The sequence below is a fragment of the Sceloporus occidentalis genome, unplaced genomic scaffold (assembly GCF_023333645.1).
Source record: "Sceloporus occidentalis isolate IW3139 unplaced genomic scaffold, rSceOcc1.0.p SCAF_3, whole genome shotgun sequence".
Classification (NCBI taxonomy): Eukaryota; Metazoa; Chordata; class Lepidosauria; order Squamata; family Phrynosomatidae; genus Sceloporus; species Sceloporus occidentalis.
In genome coordinates, this window is record NW_028316983.1 from 148,757,553 (window position 1) to 148,779,427 (window position 21,875).

Below are 21,875 nucleotides of genomic sequence, written 5' to 3' on the forward strand. Positions count from 1 at the left end.
TCAAATTTGACATAACTTCAAATGTTTTTGCTTTTCTAAAGGATCCCTCATGTGAGGGTCAGAGCAGAATCAAGGTGTAGAAGGAAGGAGATCTAACCTTATGTTCCTAAGCATAGTTCTAGCCTCCCATCTTCTCTTTCTCTTTTACAAATAGACACACACACACACACACTAATTTTCAGCCTCTGTGAAAGCTAAGACAGTTGCTCTGCTTCATTCATTAATATTGCAATAGGGGACAAACATTATCACCCTCTCTGGAAGGTAGGTAGATAGGTAGGGGTGTGTGTGTGTGTGCATGTGTGAGAAAGAGAGAAAGAGAGAGAGAGAGAGAGGATGATGATGATGATGATGATGATGATGATGATGATGATGATGATGATGATGATATTTTCTCTGCTAATCTGGAGGAAAAGTGCTGGCATTTGGACCCTGTTAACCTTGGCTCTGCCACAACACTAGAGAGAAGTTCAAATTTGACAAAATTACTGGCAAAGTAATAGGTGTCTGCATTTGCACTTTAAAGCCAAGGTAATAGCAGAAGAGTTTATGCAGAAAGAGTTGAATAGTAAATGGAACAAGTCAAAACTCTGATGTATGTTACAAAAAGCCAGTGTTATTTTGAAGCTAATTTAACAGCAGGAATCATTCCAAGGCTCAAGGAATGATTCAACCTCAGTCACTCAATCTAAATTTGATTTTCATTAGTGCATATAATTTTTTTAAAGATATCTACCATGTTCCCTCCCACAGGCAAACATTTATAAGAAACACTAAGATCGATCTGTGGCATACGGGTTTGCCAATTTCTACAAAAAATCAACAAAAAAACTGTTCCAGGAAACATTGATATTCAGAGCTCTGAGTGCCAACCTATACTGCCATAAATATCTCTTAATAGTAGGGTTGCCATAATGGAGGACCTCCAAACCGGGACAAATGTAGGACAAGGTTTGAAAATGTAGGACTTTTTTTTTTTTAAATTTCCTGGCTAGGAAATGAAAAAAAAAAGTCCTAGATTTTTAAACCTTGTCCTCCTCCTCCTCCTCCCGGCCTGGGAGGGAGCCTAGGCCGGCTCCCAGGCCGGGAAGGGCGCGGGGAAGCTTGGCATTGCGGCGATCACCGCGGTGCCAGGCTTCCTCCTCCTCCTCCCGGCCTGGGAGGGAGCCTAGGCCAGCTCCCAGGCTGGGAAAGAGGCGGAGGCTGCTCCTCATCGCGGCGATCGCCGCGGTGGGAAGCGGCCTCCTCCTCCTCCCGGTCTGGGAGGAAGCCTCAGCAGGCTCCCAGGCCGGGAAAGAGGCAGGGGCCGCTCCTCATCGCGGTGATCGCCACGGTGGGAAGCGGCCTCCTCCTCCTCCCTGGCCTCGCGCAGGCCTTGGAGGACTCCGCGGCCGCAGCTCCGACCGCGGAGCCGCCTCGAAGGCCTCGCTGGGGCCCGGGAGGGAGCGTCTCCGTGGCTGGAGCTCCAACCGCGGAGAGCCTTCCCAGGCCTCAGCAAGGCCTTGGAGCCGCTGCGGGGCCTGAGGTGGCCGCGGTGGGCGGGGCCATCCCGGTTTGGACGCCAAACCGGACCGGGACCGGGTTGGCACCGCCCAAACCGGGATTGTCCCGCCCCCCGGCGGGATATGGCAACCCTACTTAATAGGGATGTAGCTACACATAACAACAGCTATAGTTTGTTGATTTCTTCTGCAGTTCAGTACAATTCCTGCAACTTTTCAAATTGTTATCAAAATACTTCGGCTATTATGATGGTGCTTGCAGCTAATCTCAAAATGGTGTCAGGAAGAGACATATATTCACTTTATGTTGCCATTTTGAGAAGTATTCCATAGGAAAATTGAGCTATTTGGCTATCTTCTCAAAATGTCTACAGGATTTGAAAGTGATCTCCTCTTGCTGTTCTGAGCGTGACTGCAGAAATAAAACAGATTTTTTGGGGTGGTATGGGTTCTTGGAACAGTTGAAATACCTACAGTTTCATACTGTACTCTGCCACTGCATCTGAACAAGAGGATTGAAATCCACAAAAAGAAAAAAAAATCATATTGTAATAAATTAATTAGTCTCAAGGGAACTCACAATGCTTTTACCTATCCTACTTTCCTTTGTTTTTATCCCTTTTTATTATGAAACAGATTAAAATGCCTATCTCTTTGAAACCTTATTATTTACTAGTACACCAACTTTTTCTTCAGTTTACTCCAGTAACTTACTCCCTGGACTCCTGTTATTGACTGGCCCATGATCAAAACATTCCAGTCCAATGTCTTAAATAAAATGCATATAAATTAAACTCCAGAGTATAAGTAAGCCTATAGAGAAAATCCATACATATATAAAAGTTGCTGCCAAGAACTCAGGAATCTTATTAATGTTAGTTCTGCTTACTGGCTTTTTTGTTTGTTTGCTTGTTTCTTTTCTTTTTTTAAAATCATACTCTTCGTATTATAGGTTCATGTCCATCTTTTTCTCCTCCGAAATATTTCAGCAATATGTAGTACCAGTTTCTCCAGAAAGAATAAACAGTATGATATTGCATTGCTGGCTTCTACCTTTCTACCAGCTGTAAGCAGCAAATTTCCAATAAATGTCCAACTTTCAATGCAAATGTATTTCTATTGTTTGTTTGTTTGTTTGTTTGCTTGCTTGCTTGTTTATTTCTAGCTTTAGTCCATTGTGGGTCCATTGCCACCTAAAACATAATTTGCTATTGGTGTGAAATTGTGTCCAATTCTGTCAATCCTTTTGCCATAAAGGTAATGTACATCACCTATTTACTTATTTACTATAGTTATATTAATATTTCAGTCTAGCAATTTGTTAGCAACTCTGAGTGCCTTACAGAGGGGCTCAAATTTGCTTTCAAAATTCAGCAGATAAATAAAAATAGTAGTAATCCACATCATCAAACATATTAAATAAGTGAAGCAACAAATAGTATGGAGGTTTTTAGAACTCCATCCAATCATCCAATAGATAATACTTGAAACTTAAAACAGATTGTGTAAATGAAAGAGGCCAAAAATGCATTGCTAGTGCCAACTCAAATAAACTCACTCAGTCAATTGCTGACTGGATCCCACTGACTTCGTGGATGTATTCTAAATGGGATCAGCAACTGAAAGTGCAGTCAGCCCTCCATTTTTGGGCAGGATCTGTTTTGGACCACCCCTACTGCAAAAAACAGAAACTCACAGATATTCAAGCCCCATAGGCTTGAATGGGGGGTGCCCGCAAGCCACCTTGGGTGCCCCCCCATTTTAACCCCCTCCGTTTGCTCCACACAAGTATGTGAATATAATGGATCTGAAGTTCATGAAAATGGATGGGCAACTGAAAATTCAACAACTGAAAATCCCAGTGACAGTGAAATCCCATTAAAAACAAAGACCACCTAGGCTTTTGAGTCAGGAATCTCCACATAGACTCCAGATGCCTCTATATTCTTCCCAGAATGAGATGGCAAAGAAACATAGAACTGTCATCAACATATTGATTAAAATATACCCATATTCCCAGACAATCCCTTCCAGTGGTTTCCTGTATGTTTTAAACATAACATGAGGCAATTCATATGCTAGTGTTTCTATCTATCTGTTAAAACTCTAGTGAATCAGTACAGGTCACATAAAATGGTCAACACATGCAGCTAATCTAAACTTAGGGGAAGGTATATGTAAATGGGCGATATTGTTAACAGATGTATCTTTTAAAAATTTAACATGCTTATCGATGCATCCCCCTCAAATGCTTATTTAACAAACAGGACTTTTAATATTGTCTTTTGTTCTAGTACATGGTCATCTCATTAGAGGTTGGAAAAGTGACTTTTCGGATTATAACTCTCAGAATGAAACAAAATTTTGGTTGCCCCCAAAGTAACTTTTGTGAGCTCTAATCCCAAATGCTCAAATAGGCTCAAAATGGAAAGAGACCTTACCTTTCCAACATACTGTGGATCTGGTCCCATATGCTCTTCTAAAACGAAGAACTGGTTCCACACCCATCCACGCTTGGGTCGATGGTGCACTTCCGTTTCCCCTTCTATATGTTTAGTTTGGTTTCTTGTCACCTTGATTGAGCCATGATGTGCAGTTCCATAACACCTCTGCACAAAACAGAGACAAACTAGGACTGGGCAGATGCAAGATGTGCTCGTAATTCTCATTGTAGGATCACTTTCCAATTCAAGGTGTTTTCTTCCCGTCTCCACTTTCTTTTTCCTACTGTAATCCGTTAACAGGCTTCCATGGGTGAAAGAAAGAACTGGTTTAAAAAAACAGTCCAGAAAGGTTCATTTATATTGTCCATGGTTCAGCTGTCCATTGGTCAGAGGTCATTTACATCATCAAATGCAAAGTGAGAAAATTACTCTTCACAACTGACTGCTGGGGCCACACATTTTATACCTAAAGGGAGGAAAGAAAAGAGAACACTTTATATCTCTATAAAATTATTTCTGATCCCTGATCTCCAATTGCAATATACTTATTGATGCACTGACAAGTTACACCAAGACAGTGCCGCGTAGAAACCCATAGTCTTTCTAACCTTTAGCCAAATATGTGTGTTGGGTTTTATTTAAATGATCTAAAATTAGTGTGCAGAACAGTTTGATATACAGTCAGCCCTTATTATCCAGAAATTCTCCATCCACAGATTCAATCATCTATTGCTTGAAAATAGCCCCGCCCCCCAAATTCCAAAACAAATATTGAATTTGCCATTTTATGTAAGGGCTGCCATTTTACAAGGTTTTTGTGTTCAATTGGACTTGAGCATCCACTGATTTTAGTAAACACAGAAGGTCCAGGAACCAAACACCACAGTACTACATAAAGTGATGTCTAGATACATAAAATGTATTTATGAAAATTCATATCTCATTTGAAGCCCTCAGATTCGGGACAGCTAATACAATTGCTTTATCTCTCATCCTTCAAGTACCTTGTTGAGTAGGTTGTTTTCTAATCAAGCTCCTCTCACCACAGTTCATTTAATTCATCTCAAAAGGAATTACTAGGACTGGGAAAAGTGAAGAGATGCCTCAGCATGCCAGAGAGTTGTAGCATATGCAGTCCCTTCCACATTAGCTTTGTTGTTGACAATTATTTTCAAGGATAGGTCAGCACAGAAAACAAATGGACAGTGCCAAGACATGAGATGTCTTCAAAAAATCATACATGCTGAAGCCCACTGGAAAATGAATTGATGACTCAGTGAGCCTGTCTTGTAGTTGCAGTAAGTGAATCTGTCAATTTCAGATTCTCGTATTTATTTATAATCTTAAATTCAATTAACCTCTGAAGTTTGGGGACCTATTTTTTTTAAAATAATACTGCATGAAAATATTGTTGCATTTTGGATGTGGATTTTTCTTATCATATGCATTTTATATGCAGTTTTATTTAACATACACATTTCTGCAAGAATATTTCCTAATATACGGCATTTAGGAGCATTGTTTTGACAGATATGATGCAATTTCATTTCCATATTACGTTCACATACACAGTAGTGAATTGATTACAAAATAAATAAACAGAACTTGATTGCATAATAAAAAGGCCATTTTCTGAAGGATAACAGTGTTTTTATTTATATATTGGTTGGGTTCATTCAAGTCTGAAATCATATAAGTCTTATGAACTTCTTATGCTGCATAATCAGAGATCAGATCCTCTATTTTTGCACTGGGGCAGACTTATTGGTGATTTGTCCACTGTGTCAGGCAAAATTAAATACAGTTCCACAGCAGCCATGTACAATCCAGTCTGAAACATCACTGAACAACAGGAACACGTTCATTATTACACTGAGAAGAACAGACACCAATATAAGAAAAGAGGGTGGAGGACTATCCTCAACTATATTTCAAGAAAGAAAGAAAAACTAATAATAACCACACAAATCCCATTGCATGTTATTGTTGATTTCCTAGACGAAATGTTGAGAATGGTGTGTTGCATTTAAAATAAGCTAAAATAACTATACTATTAGATCTATACAGTATACAACACTGCCATGTTAGAAGGGGTGGCGTGCTGGCTATTATGACAATTACACAGCAGCAACAACAACAAGGAAAAGGGGGGTAGAGACATATTGGTTTATTGAGGTGTGCATCTATTTGCAAGTTTGAGTCTATGACATAAGCATACATTGATATTCCCCTCTCCTACAGATAACAAACAGACTGTATTCAGTGATCATGGTTAATGTTCTGTCTTTGAAGCCTGGCTGCTCCTTGCTGCCAGGAAATAGAGATTTCTGAGTAAGAGTTGTGGAGGTTGGAAAGAAGCCAATATCCCTTTGAGCAACAGAGGCTTAAAAAAGGTAGAACAGAGCACACCAGCTCTACTCAAAAATTTAACACAGAAACTGCTGCAGAAAACAAGTATTCACACTTGTTTCCTACACCCATGGGTGTCATTATCTCATAGTAATCACATTTCTGCCTTCATGGTCCCTCATTTAACAATCTAATGTGAGAGAGGAATGGGGATCATATATTAAATACCCACTAAAACTAAAGTTTTAAAGGGATTCATCTTGCCTGGACATTCCTGGTCAGGGACTTAAAAGTAAAAAATAGAAAAGTGGTCGCATAGACAGCATTCATAAAACACTCATCCTCCAGTATGGTTTAAGAGTTCCATTGTCTCATTTTGCACACATGCTTCAAAATGAAGATTCCCACTGGAAAGACAGACAGGCTGTGTTTGTACTCCATCCAAATACGCTTCCATCAGACGTCATCAGGGCAGAGAGCAAACACCAGCCCAATCTTTTTTCTTCTAATTAAGGAGTGCCACCCCTGGAGATGCACATATTTTTCCAATACAAACCAAGTAACAAGCACAAGTATGACACCAGAGATTCTACTGAAAGGAAAGGGGGAAAAAATAACGCAAGGTTTATATTATCTTGTGCCACTTCACACAAAACTCTCTTTGACCACCACACATAAATACTCTTTCCCAAAGAATCAGTTCTATAGAACATATCCTGTTAGTTCCAGATTAGTGCTTCACATATCTATGGTTCAGTAATATCTAATGCACAGTGGGGGGGGGGGAGCTCATACTAAAGATAAAGTTAACAATACTGTTCAGTTCATGATCCGCTTCTGCACTTAACTTTGATCTTTCAATCTTTTGAAGTTAGTACTATTTTTCTTCATGAGAGGAATAAGGGTTCAAACATATTTTGTACAATATTCTGATTTTTCTCCAATAAATATATTATACGTCGTCGTCATCATCATCATCACCATCACCATCATCATCATTTGTAATGCCCCATCTCTATCTCAGTGGTTCTCACACTCCCAGGGTATGTGCAGCAACACCCCAGAAGAGGGGTGACACCCGATCAGGCCATCCTCTCAGGGCTGAAGGGGGAGAACGGGCCTTAATAAGATTCAGGCAATCAGATTGAGTGGGGTTGGCCTAATACTTTAGGTTGCCTGAGAAAAAGGAAAAGATGTTGTTCCATCCCATGAAAACCTTTTCTCAAACTAGCTCAAGGTGGCATACAGCGCTCCTCACTTTGAACTGTACAGAATGTGGCTCCATCCCCTGCCTGCAAAGGTCCCTAGCCAACTCTACCATGCAGCTCCATTGATGAAAACTATAGTCTTCACAATGCCACCAGGAATTTTAGTCATTTTTTTTTTTTGTGGTATATGTACATATATAGAACTTGATCTAACACAAGAAAGGTGTTGCCAGCTAATCCCATCAGCATAAACAAAGAAAAAGGCTAGAAGCCTGAATACCAAAGAGTAGACCTGAGAGCCTCTCTCCCCCCCCCCTCCCCGGACATGGACACCTGCCCTTCCACAGAACACCCCCTTCAGTCATCCTCACAAGCTCTTCTGGGACTCTCTGTTTCTCCATGCCTTCTCATGCAAATGTTTCAGGGATTCTAACTCCCCAGCCATACAACCACCTGGACATTTTAGTTTCTCTTTTACCATGAACTCTCACTCCTTGCTGCTTTCCTAACTCTCATTCTGAGCTCTCATACACTAGGTCTGTGGTCTCTCCCTCAATTCTCCTGCTAGCTTAAGCATCTCTCAAGCTCTCCCTCCCCAAGTCTTTAGCCCTCTTCTCAATCTTCTTTCCAGCCAGCTGTACCACAGCCTGCCCTGCCCTGGCTCTTCCCGGCTAGCTCTCCTCACCTCACCAAGTCTATTGTCTGTCTTATGTCTTTCTTTCCACTGTTCTCCATCCTCTTCGCTTATCCTGTTCCAGCTTCCTTTAATCTACCACTATCTTCCCAGACTCCAACCCCAACCCCCCACCCCAGTCTTGGTTCTAAAATCTCTTCCAGCTGCTGGCCTGCTCTTATCACTGCCTTGCCAATATCAGATTCCCCAACATCTTTGAGGCTTCCTGTTGTTCATTGGTGAATCTTTGGTGTGCATCCCAAATCCCCCATCTATCACTTTGCAAAGGATAGATCTTGAGATACTAAGTGAGACAAGGTCAATCAAAGAGTGGTCAAAAACCAAATTAAAGCCTTCATTTTGCTATGTCACTCTAAATCTAATCTGCATTTCCTTCTTGCTCCAGTGCTTAGGATTGGAGTGTGGCTTTGGCGCGGCTTCTGGCCTCTTAAGATGCATGCATCATTTAAACAACATACTTCCAAAGTGACCTGAAGCAGCTTTATTTTGGCTTGTCTGTTTGGGCCCAAAGACTCTTTTAAGCAACAAAGAGTATTGTAAGACAGAAAACAACACAGAAAGGCTACAAGTGTATGTGTATGTTGATTTCTGTCTCTTTTGCACATACATACACACATTTTCCACACTACAGCGTAGTACATCTGCTTCTAATTAGCAAGGTTTAGTTACAACAAAGAGAGTCTGTCTTTAATATGTTAAAGGATGTCCTTGCAAAATCCACCAAGCTGCTGCTATTGCCTTCACCAGCATCAACATATCTTCTTCTCCCCCCTTTTACTTCTTCTTTTTAACAACAGCTGAACATTCAATTCACACTTCCAGTGTGCAAAACAGCCTACCATAGTTTCATTATTTAAAATAACCATAGATGTATCACTTCAGTGTTTATTAATTATTGTTCCCCACTGGTCTTCCCCATGCAGATTTTATCCTACAACATTCCTCTGTTCATTTGCAGTAACACCTACATGACAAAAACAAGTGTTCTAGCTTTTCTGTGCAAATTTAATAATTTGCAAGGAAAATTAAATTATTAAAAACCTTACATATCACATCAACATTTCTTCTGTCAAAACAATTAAGTTTATTGCATGGCACTTGCAGGAACAGAAACGGAATGGAACAGAATGCAATGGGGGGAGAATAGCTGTTACTGCATGGGACAACGCCACTGATGCTACTGGAAGTCCCCAAGCTATTCTCCATCTGTTCCATGTCAGCCAATTTTGAAGTAGGTTTTTGAACTGTACTTCAAAATCGGCTGCCAGGAACCGATGGGGGATGGCTTGGGGACTCCCGGTGGCATCAGCAGCATTCTCCCATGTGGCAACACCTGTTTCCCCCCATTCCATGCCATTCTATTCCGTTCTGTTCCTGTTCCTGCAAGTCCTGTGCAATAAATTTAAATCTCGGGTGCGTTACAGACCGCCCAGAAGGGGCGGTCTGCCGCCACCTTCATTTGCAGCATGGAGGAGCCCCAGCGTCCAAACCGCGAGGCTCCTCCGCGCTGCAAATAAGAAGTGCCAAAATGGCGCTTCTCTTTGCGGTGCGGATATGATGCCACGAGGTGCCAATGGCGCACTCGCATCGTCATATGTGCTGCGTGACGTGCAGACGCAGCGCGTCTGCTATGTAAAGATGGCGGCCCCCATGTGGAACGGGCGCCACCATTTTGTATGGACTGGGTCCGTACTAGGGTTAGGGGTGTCAAGAAGTGATGCCCCTTTCTAATCCTAGTATGCGCTTGTCACGTACTAGGGTGCCCATTTGTAACGGGCCTTAGCCACTTTTTATAATGATCATAAGAACTATAAAAATTCTGGGCAAATTTGTATTTTATATCATATTCCCCTCTACCTGCACCTTCCATGGTAATGAAAACCTGTTCTGTGGAACTTTCCACCCTCCTAGAACCAGATTTTGCGGTTGCAAGAGGCAGGGGAATTCCAGCTATGGCCCCTCCTGATTGCACTCATTGAAGCTGCTTGTTTGACTGGATATATGCTATTTTGCTTCTGTATTCTTTTCCAGCTTTGTCTTTCTATCTGCCACAATCCATTCTATTCACCTACTATAGCCAAATTCTTTATTTGTCTGTTATACTCCTATCTTAAAAACTTCAAATTGTCTCCAGAGTATCACCTATGACCCCTCCTGATTCCACTCTTGGAAGCTGCTTGACTGAATGTATACTATTTTGATTCTGTACTCTTTTCCAGCTTTGCCTTTCTACAATATCTGTCAGAATCCATTCTGTTCATCCACTATAGCCAAATTCTTTATTTGTCAGTTATAGTTCTATCTTAAAAACTTCAAATTATTCCCAGAGTATCATAAATTATTTTGTACTCTGATATACCAGTTCCTTTTACTCACATTTGTCCTTCAATTCTGTGTTAGGTCCTGGAGAATTAATTTGCATGTGATAACTAGTAAGATTCCAAGGAACAAATATTGATTTTTTTATCAAAAGGAATGGAAGATGTAGGCAAGTTATCCTTCAGAGGAGCAAAATGATATTAAAATGTTGCTGTTGTTAACTGCTGTTAAGTTGACTTGGACTTAATGATGACCCTATGAATGGAAGACTTCAGAGTTACTCTATTATCAACAGCAGTGTTCAGGTCTTGCATACTCAGGGCCATGGATTTCTTGATTGAGTCTTACCATCTGGAATGTTGTCTTCCTATTATTGTCTTTTTAGTGAGACATGTATTCTCATGATATGGCCATAGTACGACAGTCTCAACTTAGTCAGCTCCTCATGGGAGTCCAGGCTGGATTTCCTCTAGGACCCATCAGTCTGACTTTTTAGCAGTCCATGGTATCTATAGAACTCTTCTCTAGGACCACATTTCAAATGAGTTGTTTTTCTTCCTATCAGCTTTCTTAAAATGTTATTACTCTTTTAATCAGAATACAAATCTACTTTGAACAAATCATATTTCAGAGTTGTCAACAATATGTTGTCTATGTTGAACTCATATACAACAGCAATATGTAGACTTCAGGGCTAACAAGGAGTAGGTGAGAACAGGCACATAAGTGCCTTGCTTAATGCCCCCTCCCACATACTGGCATTACCTTTCCTTTCCTTAGCCTTCATACATTAAGGGAATGACCACACTGCAAAAATGATACCACTTTATCACGGTTCCATCCTGTGAAATCTTGGGATATGTAGTTCACTGTATGAGTAGCTTTTAAAAATGAAACACCCTCTCAAAAATAGTTTTCACCCAAAGCAGATGGACCAAATAAAGCAGCTTCCACTTGCATCTGGGGTGTGGTATTTGGATGATGCACACCCCTGAAGTGGACAGAAGCCATGTCAAGGTCATCTAAGGTGGCCAGAAGCCAGCTAGAAAAGGAGAGAAAAACCCCACTCCTGCTGGCAATGGCTTGAGATGGCTGGTGGCAGTCCGCTTCAGGAGTGGGCCATTGGATTGCCATGGTCCTGGAGCAATCACAGCCAGAGCGGCTGCAGATCACTCCATTTCCCCTGTCTGCTTCGTCTTATCAGTATAGCAATATGTATTGTGTTGATGTAAGTGATTATGGCCTAAAATAGACGGGTCAAAAGTGCCTCCTTCATGCCATTCTGGGGGGTGTGGCATTCAGATTATACATGCTCCCGGATCGGGCCAAAGCCTCACCACAGCTACATAAGGCAGCCCAAATCAGGCTGCAAAAGGAGCACAAAAAAGCATTCCTTGCTGGTGTCCACTGCATACCCATGGCTGGCCTCAGGATCATGGTGCCTGGTTGCCATGGTCCCATGCCTAAGAGGGAGCAACTGGCCAGAGGCCGCTCCAAGTTGATGGTCTGCTTGACCCCATAGTTAAGAAAAAAGAAATTTTCCACTTTTCCTTCCTGCACTCTTCTTCCATGTAGCTATTACAGATAAGGCCCTTCATAGGATGAAAAAAGAAGATGAAGCTTTGACCTCCCTCATCTAGGCGCGTTACAGACTGCCCAAAAAGGGCAGTCTCACGCCGCTGCTGGTTGCTCCACAAGGGAGCCACAGCAGCCAAACTGCACGGCTCCCTCGTGGAGCAAGAAGAAGTGCCAAAATGGCACTTCTTCCTGGACCCCAGAAGAGGCGCTGCAAGGCGTGAGGCGCGCACTTGCGACGCCACTTCCGGTGTGCGACGTCCAGACACTGCACATCTGAGACGTCAAAATGGCGGCGCCCATCTGTATAGGGCGCTGCCATTTTGACGCACTCATTACGTGCGAGGGACAAGGCGCATCAGGAAGAGCCGCCTCTCACGCGTAATGACGGTGCCTCAAGGGGCCCGTCTGTAATGCGCCCTAGTAACACTTTTAAAATCCTTTATGTAAGTGATGAAATTTTCCTTTCTTTTTTTCTTCCAGATTCATTTTTTTTTGAAACTCTCAAATTCTCTCGATCTCATTGATAACTGTTTCCAAAATATTTTTAGGTTCTTACCAAAATAAATAAATAATCAGTCAAATAACATTTTCAAGTACCCCTGTGAACTATATCAGTAGGCCTAGTTAATACCTGCTTCTTTTACCATGGGAAACAAGGTTTAGGGTCAGGGACTTTGTATGATATATCACTCAAGCTTACAGGTGCAATATCACAGGTTGTCCAAAAAGAAGTCTTGACAAGCCCCTAAAAATGCAGTGGCTGTAATACAACTATACATTCCCAGCCTTCCTAGGATATTTGACCTTCTGGGACAGGGGTAGGCAACCTGCAGCCCGCGGGCCGGATGCGGCCCGGCAAGGCCTTGGGACCGGCCCCAGCCTGGTCCTGCCGCCAATTACCGCCGGAGCCTTTGGCCTCTCGTGTGAGGGCGTGGGGCCTTTGGCCTATCAGGAGGAGGCGGGCAAGGGGGGGCAAGCGGCAGGCAAGGGGGGCAATTGTCTATAGAAGCCTCCAAAACATGCATTTATATTAAAAAATTTTAAAAATCAGCAATTTTTTTGCGTGTCCTCCATTTTTTTTTTTAAACGGGTCCTCCATTTGAAAATTTTGTCCCGGTTTATTTATTTAATTAATTTTTTAAAAAATTATTTAATTATTTATTTTTTGGCTTCAGCCCCCCAGTTGTCTGAGGGACAGCAAGCCGGCCCCTGGCTCAAAAAGGTTGCCTACCCCTGTAAATCTGGGACATTGCTTGAATCTATGTGTATGCACGTGCCTTCAAGTTGCCTGTTGACTTATGGTGATTCCATGAATGTCATAGTGATTTTTTAGGTAAGGAATACTCAGAGTTGAATTTGCAGTTCCTTCCTCTGAAATATAGTCCACAGCACAATATAGTCATCCTCTTATCCAAGCACTAAGCAGGGCTGACCCTGCTTAGTTTCCAGGATCAGATGGGATCTGGTGCCTACTAAAGAACAAAGGATCAGATAGACCTAGTGAATGTTGTTTTTCCAGACAGAGATTGGAAAAAGGTCTTTTCAAAGCTGTCCTCCCAGTAGTGTTCTTCTCAGAGAAGAGTTAGCTCTGATTGCCTCTGTGAGTGGAGTGGAGAGAGGATGCACATCTAAGCCCACTGTGGTTCTATGACAGAATAAAACATAGCACTACCAAGGGACACCAGCTCAAACCATGAAGAGATCTAATTCTATTGAAAATGCTTGCCAAGAGCACATAGCCTCTCTCTCTCTCTCTCTCTCTCTCTCTCTCTCTCTGTGCGTGCGTGTGTGTGTGTGTGTGTGAGAGAGAGAGAGAGACAGAGAGAGACAGAGAGAAGTACATATGCTACAGCTGAACTAACTTCTACTTTGTCACCTCCTGGGAATCCTTACAAAATGTGTTCCTTATCTCTAGAGGCATCGATAGCAGGTTGAATTTATAATAAATAATTAAATAAGTTGATGGGCTTCTGAAGTGATGCTGAAACTCATGAGTGTATACTGGTTCCTGGCTTAGTGAAGTACCAAGACACTAATGAATTCCCAAGGATCCAAATCTAGCATCATGATGTAAATGAAATGAAGCCTTGCTACCAGGAAAGCAGACAGTGCAAGCTGAACAGAATATGATGAGAATCTAAGAGAGTTGTGAACTGAAATCCTTTCAATTCACCTGATTTGTTAGTCTCCACTTAAAACAGTCACTGTGTTTATAATGTATGTTTTTTATGTCACAGATGGTTATCAAAAGATGTGTTATTTAAAGGCACATTCTATTTGAAAGTCGGAGTATTCCAACTGCATTTTCTATGCAAACAGCATATTCTGAACAGAAAATTCTGTGCAGAAGTATTATTTTCTACATGTCCTAACTTGCACAATTTTCAAAGACTTTCTCACAGTGCAAAAAAAAAAAAAAGTTAAATAAGCCAGTACTTCTTTTTAATGAGAACTAACATGGCATAATGGTTTGAGCATTAGACTAGAACTCTAGAGACCAGGGTTCAAATCCCAGCTCAGCCATGTAAACCCACTGGATGACTTTGGGCAATTCAGCCTCAGAAGGGGATAATGAAAAACACATTCTGAACAAATCCTGCCACAAAAAAAACGTAATAGGTTCATCTTAGGATCACCATAAGTTGGAAGTGACTTAAAGGCACACAATAATAAACTTCTTTTGAGAATGAAATTAGTCAAGAATTGCATCCTGGTCCAACTCTCAAACCACTATACCACACTGGCACTCATAAGGCTTCTACCTGAAAGTAAATCTCATTAAGCTAATATGTTCCATTGAGAGAAAGATAACTTTCTATGGATGGAAGTCATACAATCTACTATATATATAGTATGTGTGTGTTTGTGAGATAGAGGGTGAAAGATAGATAGATAGATAGATAGAGAGAGAGAGAGAGAGAGAGAGAGAGAGAAACTAGGATGCATTGGAAGAACAGCTATGAAATAACTAGACACGTTCCTAAAGTGCAAAGACATAACACTGAATACTAAAGCTAGGATCATCCAGACCACTGTACTCCTCATTACCATCTGTGGCTATGAGAGCTGGACAGAAATAAAAGCAGATAGAAGGAAAATCAACTCATGCTGGAGACGAGTTCTGAGAATATTGTGAATAGCCAAGAAGACTGATCAAGCTGGAAATACCCCTGGAAGCCAAGATAACTAAATTGAGATTGTCATACTTTGGTCACATCATGAGAAGGAAAGACTTAGAAATGCAAGAAAAGGTGGAAAGCAGCAGGAAGAGAGGAAGACTACATGCCAGATGGCTAGGAGGCCATGGGCCTGAGCCTGCAAGACCTGGTAAGCAGAGTGGTAGAAAATATGGGATCTTCGTAATGTCTCATTCTCAACATTGCCATGGATCAAGGTCAACTTGAGGGCATTTAACAGCAATGATAGACAGACAGATAAATAGTATAATACCTTCCATAATATTTGGGACAAGATGGACCTTGAAGAACCTTGAATACATTTAATGTAAACCATAATAAACACAAAGAAAACATTTGTGAGGGGATATTAAAATGTTTTAGGGGAAAGGAAAGGAAGCAACATTTTCTGATGTAAAGCATCTGAAGTTGTAAATTACTTGAAGGCACATAACAACAGCAGCAACAGTGGGTTACATATCCATACAGCCTTTGTCTCAGAAATGAAGGGAAACTAAAAGTTCATGCATGGAGATAATAAGACTTTATGAACCTGGAAGGCATGAAGCTCTCAGCCTTTAGCCATGTCAAGACATATTCTTGCACACTGATAAAATTCAAAGCTTCTGAAAATAATTTTAGATAAGTTTCCAGTATGTCCACTGACCATGGCTTCTTTCCTACTACAAAATTTTAATATTTTGATACTATCCTAAAGAATCCTGACATTTTGTATTTTTATGGGGGCTGTAACTCTCTGGCAGAGACCTAAATAAAACTACAAATTCCATGATCATATAGAGTGGTGACATAGCAACTATAACTGTGTAAGGTGAAAGGAATCTAAATTGGTAAGAGGTTCTGAGATTTACAGTCCAAAAAGTTATCTTTGAAATATCTCCACACTGCTTTTGTTCTTACACACTGGCTTTGCCCTTGTCTGCACAGTTCAAAACTCTCATCCTCCCCCCTCCCCCCCTCCTGAGACATACACATTCTGGAGTCATCCTATTTAGTAGACACATGTCCTAGTTCTGTTACAAGCAGTCCTGATGATATGCAGCATATTCTTCACCAGAACCATGGTGTTACTGCCTGAAATGTGTTTTAAAATATACCTGTGACTCCAAGTCTTCCAAGACCCTCTGTTTCTGTGCCACTGCAGCTGTCTGACCAGGGATCCCACTGAACTGCTTGGCATGTACAGTGCCTTGTGCTTGGCACTGGATGCCTCATTTTGACCTAAGCAGTGAGCGACCCATGGCGGCAGCAGATGCGCCAGGTAGCTCAGTGGGACTCAAGTTCTATGGCACAGGAATGGAGGGCGAGGTGCCTCACCCCACCACCATCATGTTCACAGAAGAAGGAATTAATATAGTTTTGGTTTGGGGGGGGGGGCAGTAACCCTATTAGGGTAACCTGGACAGCATGAAGAAGCTGTCTAAGATTTGATATTGTTACATTATTTACTTTCCCATAATTTCCATAGTCAGCACACACAAAAATAGCTTTAAAAATCATCCTAGCTTTCTGGAAGCTGTTACTAAAGATTGACAACCAAAGGTTCATCCTTTCCTTCAGTGCCCTATATTTCTTTCACTATGGCGCGTTACACACCGCCATAAGGGACGTCCTTAGGACGTCCCATTTTGGAAAAGGGCTGTCTCTTCCAGACGCCCCTTACTCTATTACGGACAGAGTCCATAACAAATGGCGGCGGCTGTTCCACATGGCCGCTGCCATTTTGACGTAGCAGACGCTCTGCGTCCGCACGTCGCGGCCTGGAAGTGACTCCACGAGTGCATGCTTTGGCACTTGTGGCGTCTCTTCCGGGTTGCCGGAAGGAGCGCGATTTTTGTACTCCTTCTTTGCAGCGCGGAGGAGTGACGACTCCTCCGTGCTGCGACTCCTCCGCACTGCAACCAGCAGCGGCCTGTGACTGCCCCTTTTGGGCGGTCTGTAACGGGCCTATATTTGATTTTTCTCCCTAAACAAATATTCCAAGTGAGGTGCAAGACACTAAAATAACAATTATAAACTTCTTAAATAAGGCAAATATAAAACAGCAATGGCCTCATCCTAAAATAAGCTGTTGGGGAAAGCAACCTTAAAAGATAAATCATTTCAATTTTGAACTATTAGAAAGAGTATGGAAATTAAAACTGAAAGGCCTGACAATAGTTTTCTGCCTTTTGTTGAAAGGCCTGGCAAGCCCAATGTTCTTCAAGCTTTTTTCCTCCTTTATTTGTGGACAACACTTCATGAGGAGTCCTTCTTTCTCCCCCCTATTATTAGGGGCTCTCAAGAATTGTGACTTCATGCTTCTTTTTCATTGCTCACAAAAGAAAGTTCTGGAAAGTGTCTATACATTCTATGCAAGATCAGGAAACTGTCTATGCATTCTGACGACTTTTGAAATGACGTCATCTCTCTCACACACCCATACACACTTTTTCTCTCTTACACACACACACAGAGAGAGAGAGAGAGAGAGAGAGGGAGCGAGAGTGAATGCTGGTGGCAAAGAGGCCTATATCATGCCTATATCATGAGATTAAGAATTGGTAAGTATTTCATTTTAATTTGTTGTTAATAAGATCTTCAAAATGTTCAAATTTCTACATGTTTGTTGGAAAGAATTTGAGGTCTTAAAAACAACAATTGCATATCAAACAAAACAAAACTGACCTATTCGTTAATCTAGAAGTGAATTCATACAGCCTTTCAGAAGTTGTTGGACAGCAAGAGCCAGCAGCCCCAGTCACAATATTCAGTGGCAAAGAATGTTGGGAGTTGTAACACAACATGTGCATGGCAACCTTGATCTAGGGCGAGAACTATGGATGCTTCCTTTTATGACTGAGTTTCATTTGGCGTGTATTCATCCACATTAACACTAAATCAAAATTGCTATCTCGTTTTGCTCACAGGCTTATTTTGACACCAGTATGGAAGGTCAGTAGACAATCTCTGCATGCATGGAATCTCTCCATGTTGCAATTATTAAATGTACTGGTGCAAATGGGGAAATTTGTTACAGTTCATTTTGAAAAATTTCCCAGCATTTGCAAAATTCATATTCAGGAAGGAAGGAAAATGAAGGTGAAAGTCTAATGTGGCAGAAAGCAAACCTGGCCAGATTTCTCATCCATAACTGGGATGGTTGGACTACTCTTCCAGAAATGGTGTCTGAGCTTGTGCATTTCTACATGACTTATCACACCGATAAGGAAGAAATTAAGGATTTTTTTTTCATATTGTAATCACAAAAAGATTATTTCCCATGCTCTTGCATAAATAATACTAAATAAAGGTAAACCGGCAGTTTTAAGGTGTAGGGAAGAAAAGGGGATTCCTTTTACAGGTGAAAAATAGCACCTTGAATGGCAAAAGCAATGTTAAATATTCCCCATATCCTACTTGGGTAGTTTTCAGGCCTTGAGCTGTAAAATTTTAGGCCAGTAACTGTAATGTAAACAAATCCTTAATTACTGCAGCCTGTGCATGTCTGTGAGAAAGCAGAGAATGATTGGCAAAATGGCCTTAAAACACCCAAGAGCTCATTAGTTAGGGCTTAAGCAATAAAGCCTTTTATCTAACTTTAGCCATCCTCTTAAAGCTGATTTCTGAAAAACCTGTTGCTTAAGTGTTGATGGGAAAGCCAGCTTTAATAGCTCAACTGCTGGCATCATGCCCAAGAATTTAACTCTCAGAATCATTTGCAGTCTAATTTTTTCTTAGTCCCGCTCAGCTGGTTAAAGTCAAGGGTAACCAAAACACTGATCTCAACCTTCAACCCAGCAGCCAAGCTAAGCAAACCATTTCTGACATTTGAAAATGATCACTTAATTCCACCCTTCACTCATTATTTTCCTCCCTCACATGCCTTCTAATGTGAACATTAAAATACTGTAAGAGCATTCAGATGTATTGGAGCACACCCACATATACCTATTTTAATGTTCTTTTTCTAATAGCAAACACTTGGATGCCACAATGGGCCAAACTAGACAGGGAACCACTCAGTCCATTCACAGAACTATATGATGTCCCCCCCCCCTTTTTTTTTTTTTCTTCTTTCTAGCTGAGCACAAGCAATATAGCAGTGCTATTCAAGATCACAACAGGGAGGAAAAGGTTTAGCACTAGTGTTTTCTTAATTATTTTATTCATTATTTACACTTTATATTCCCGTTTTATCCCAGTGAGCTGAAGGCTGCACTAATGGCTCTCATCCTCATCACTTTATCCTCACAACAGTCCTTTTCAATAGGTTAGCCTGGGAAAAAGTGAATGGCTCAAAGCCACCCAGTGAGTTAGTGAGTTACATAACTCAGTGGGGACCAAAGCTTAGGCAACTATCACACGGAACCTTACCATCCCTGAAACGTGGCTAAATCATCCGTAAAGCGCACAGATGTGAGAGCCAATCGCACTTGCCTCCCGTAATTTAATCATCATTGAGGCATCCTGCTACTCACCCGTCATCAAAGCGTTCATGGAGCAGCCATTTCTCCATGAACGGAAGTTCCCATTGTTGAAAAATAGCTGCTCTGTGAATGCTTTGATGACGGGAAAGGAATGAAAATCCCTTCTAGATTTTGGAGATGCAGAGAACACTCTGAAGGAATTCTATTTTGAAATCTCTTTTCATGTTCTGGTCATTCTCACTATATATGGACATATTTGTCAAGTGAATTCCATGCCAGTTCTATGTTGTCACACATTTCTTTTTAGCAGAATAAAATTCTTGTGCATTTTTATATGTTTCTTTAGCCCATTGGCTAAAGAGTGGTAATGTACATTTTAGAAATATGCACAGTGGTTTATGTGCACTTTTTTTAAAAAAATGTGTTCACAATGTCAAATACTGCCCAGCTTTCTTTCATGGAACATACTGCTATTCTGGATGTAACAACAAACTCCCCTTTTTGCTGTTCATTATAAGAAATATAGATCTGCTGAATTTATTAAAGAAAATCTTGATACAATGATTTTATTTTTTACACAACCCTCTTATGAGAGTTTATGGATACATTTCTTGTGATGTATATGTCATTGATCACTCACCATTGTATCATCTGTATAGCTCTTTTTAACTAGAGGCTAGGTATAAATTGAACAGAAAATGTCTGTTTTCAGTTACTGTAAGAGCTTGGACTCCCATTTACAATATAGCACAACAGTGCAAAGGTAGCCATGGTGGGAGGAGGGGAAGGAGTGCCTTTTAAAAATAGGTACAAGAGGACATCTTGACAATATGTTCTCCTAGAAAGATAGCTCAGTATTGTTGCTCAATGTCATATGTTGTCTGTGGGGAGGCAGATTTCTCTAAAAAGAATCTGAAAGGAGGACATGGCAACAACATCCACTCAAGGTCTGTGTGTTCTCCTTGAGGCTAAACAACAGCAGCATTTTTAAAAACTGAAATCCTTTTTTCTTTGAGCAAGTATGACAGAGACCTCTACTCACCTTCATCTGTCTGCCAGCCATGTCTCTCTTTTACAGAGCAGAAAAGTGGAAGAAAACAAAATGGTAACAATAATCAAACAGAACTACAACTGCATCCCTGTTACCATCTTCTTGACTGAGAAGACCCTTCCATCTTAATTAACTTTCTGATCATACATCAGTATAAAGTCATGAAGTTATTTCTCTGCCCCTATAGTCAAAAGTATTTCATCTTTGTGCCTCAAGAGACAGGAGAAGCAAAAAGGAAGTGAGGTGCAGCAGTGTCTCTGTCTTTATAAGGGTACAGTGAATATTCCTCTTTACTTACTTCTCATGTGTGCTTCACCTGCGTAGCCAAACAGGGAAGTACCTCTGCACATTATATAGTTAGTCCATCTTATCCAAGGTTTTTTTTTTTTTTTAATCTATAAATTTAACCATCCACAGCTTGGTAATATTAAAAAAATATATAAATTCCAAAACGCAAACCTTGTTTTTGCTATTTTATACCATTCTAGTACTCTGCTGTATTCCATCCATCTAAGGTCCCGAAACCAAATTCCAGCAAATCCCAAGGGCCCACTGTGCTAAAATAAAGAATATAGCCCCAAATGGAGTAGAAGTGTTGAATCAATGGAATTTACCTAAGCACTGACCAATCAGGTTCCTACTGATGCAATGGGTCTACTCAGACTAATTTAACTAGATTTTAAACTAGCAAGTGTAATTCATTTAATGATTAGATTTAAGCTCAAATATGCACAGATATGAACCATTATGTAATATTAGGTGTTAATTTGTATGCATGTGCTTAACTCTCTCTCTGCCCTTCTCTGGAAGTCAAAGGAAGTTAAATGTACTTAAGAGCAGAACCCTTACCAGCAAAGGTGGTGAAGGGCCAAGCAGAACCCACAATGCATTCACACATTCCTTCAGTGGAGTGGAACAGGTTTCAATCTGGCATAACACAACTCCTCCTTTCTCCCACCCATTCTCCGAACCTCTTTCTAGCTCTCCTGACAGCACAGCACAGCCAGAAGAACAGGTCTGCTGACAGTTTACTCTCTCAGCAATTTTTTTAAAGCATCTGGGCAAAAACATGGTTCTGCTTCCAGAGGCGCTTTTCTAAACTCCTGACGGTGGCACATCTTTGA

The 21,875-nt window shown here is 41.1% G+C and overlaps 1 protein-coding gene and 1 long non-coding RNA gene across 3 annotated transcripts in view; both read right to left on the reverse strand.

Moving 5' to 3' along the window:
* Positions 1-4,371, reverse strand: part of LOC149316946 (cadherin-18) — a 238,404-nt gene extending 234,033 nt beyond the window's left edge. Inside the window, exon 1 of one of the 2 annotated variants that reach the window (XM_089516578.1) lies at positions 3,944-4,371. In XM_089516578.1, the coding sequence (XP_089372704.1) occupies positions 3,944-4,171 (228 nt within the window). In that variant the 5' untranslated portion in view covers positions 4,172-4,371. The remainder of the gene's footprint in view (positions 1-3,943) is intronic. The other variant, XM_089516579.1, reaches the window with a different exon arrangement.
* A 1-nt stretch (position 4,372) lies between these two features.
* Positions 4,373-21,875, reverse strand: part of LOC149316947 (uncharacterized) — a 521,472-nt gene continuing 503,969 nt past the window's right edge. Inside the window, exon 6 of the long non-coding RNA XR_016280663.1 lies at positions 4,373-4,412. This is a non-coding gene — a long non-coding RNA (uncharacterized LOC149316947). The remainder of the gene's footprint in view (positions 4,413-21,875) is intronic.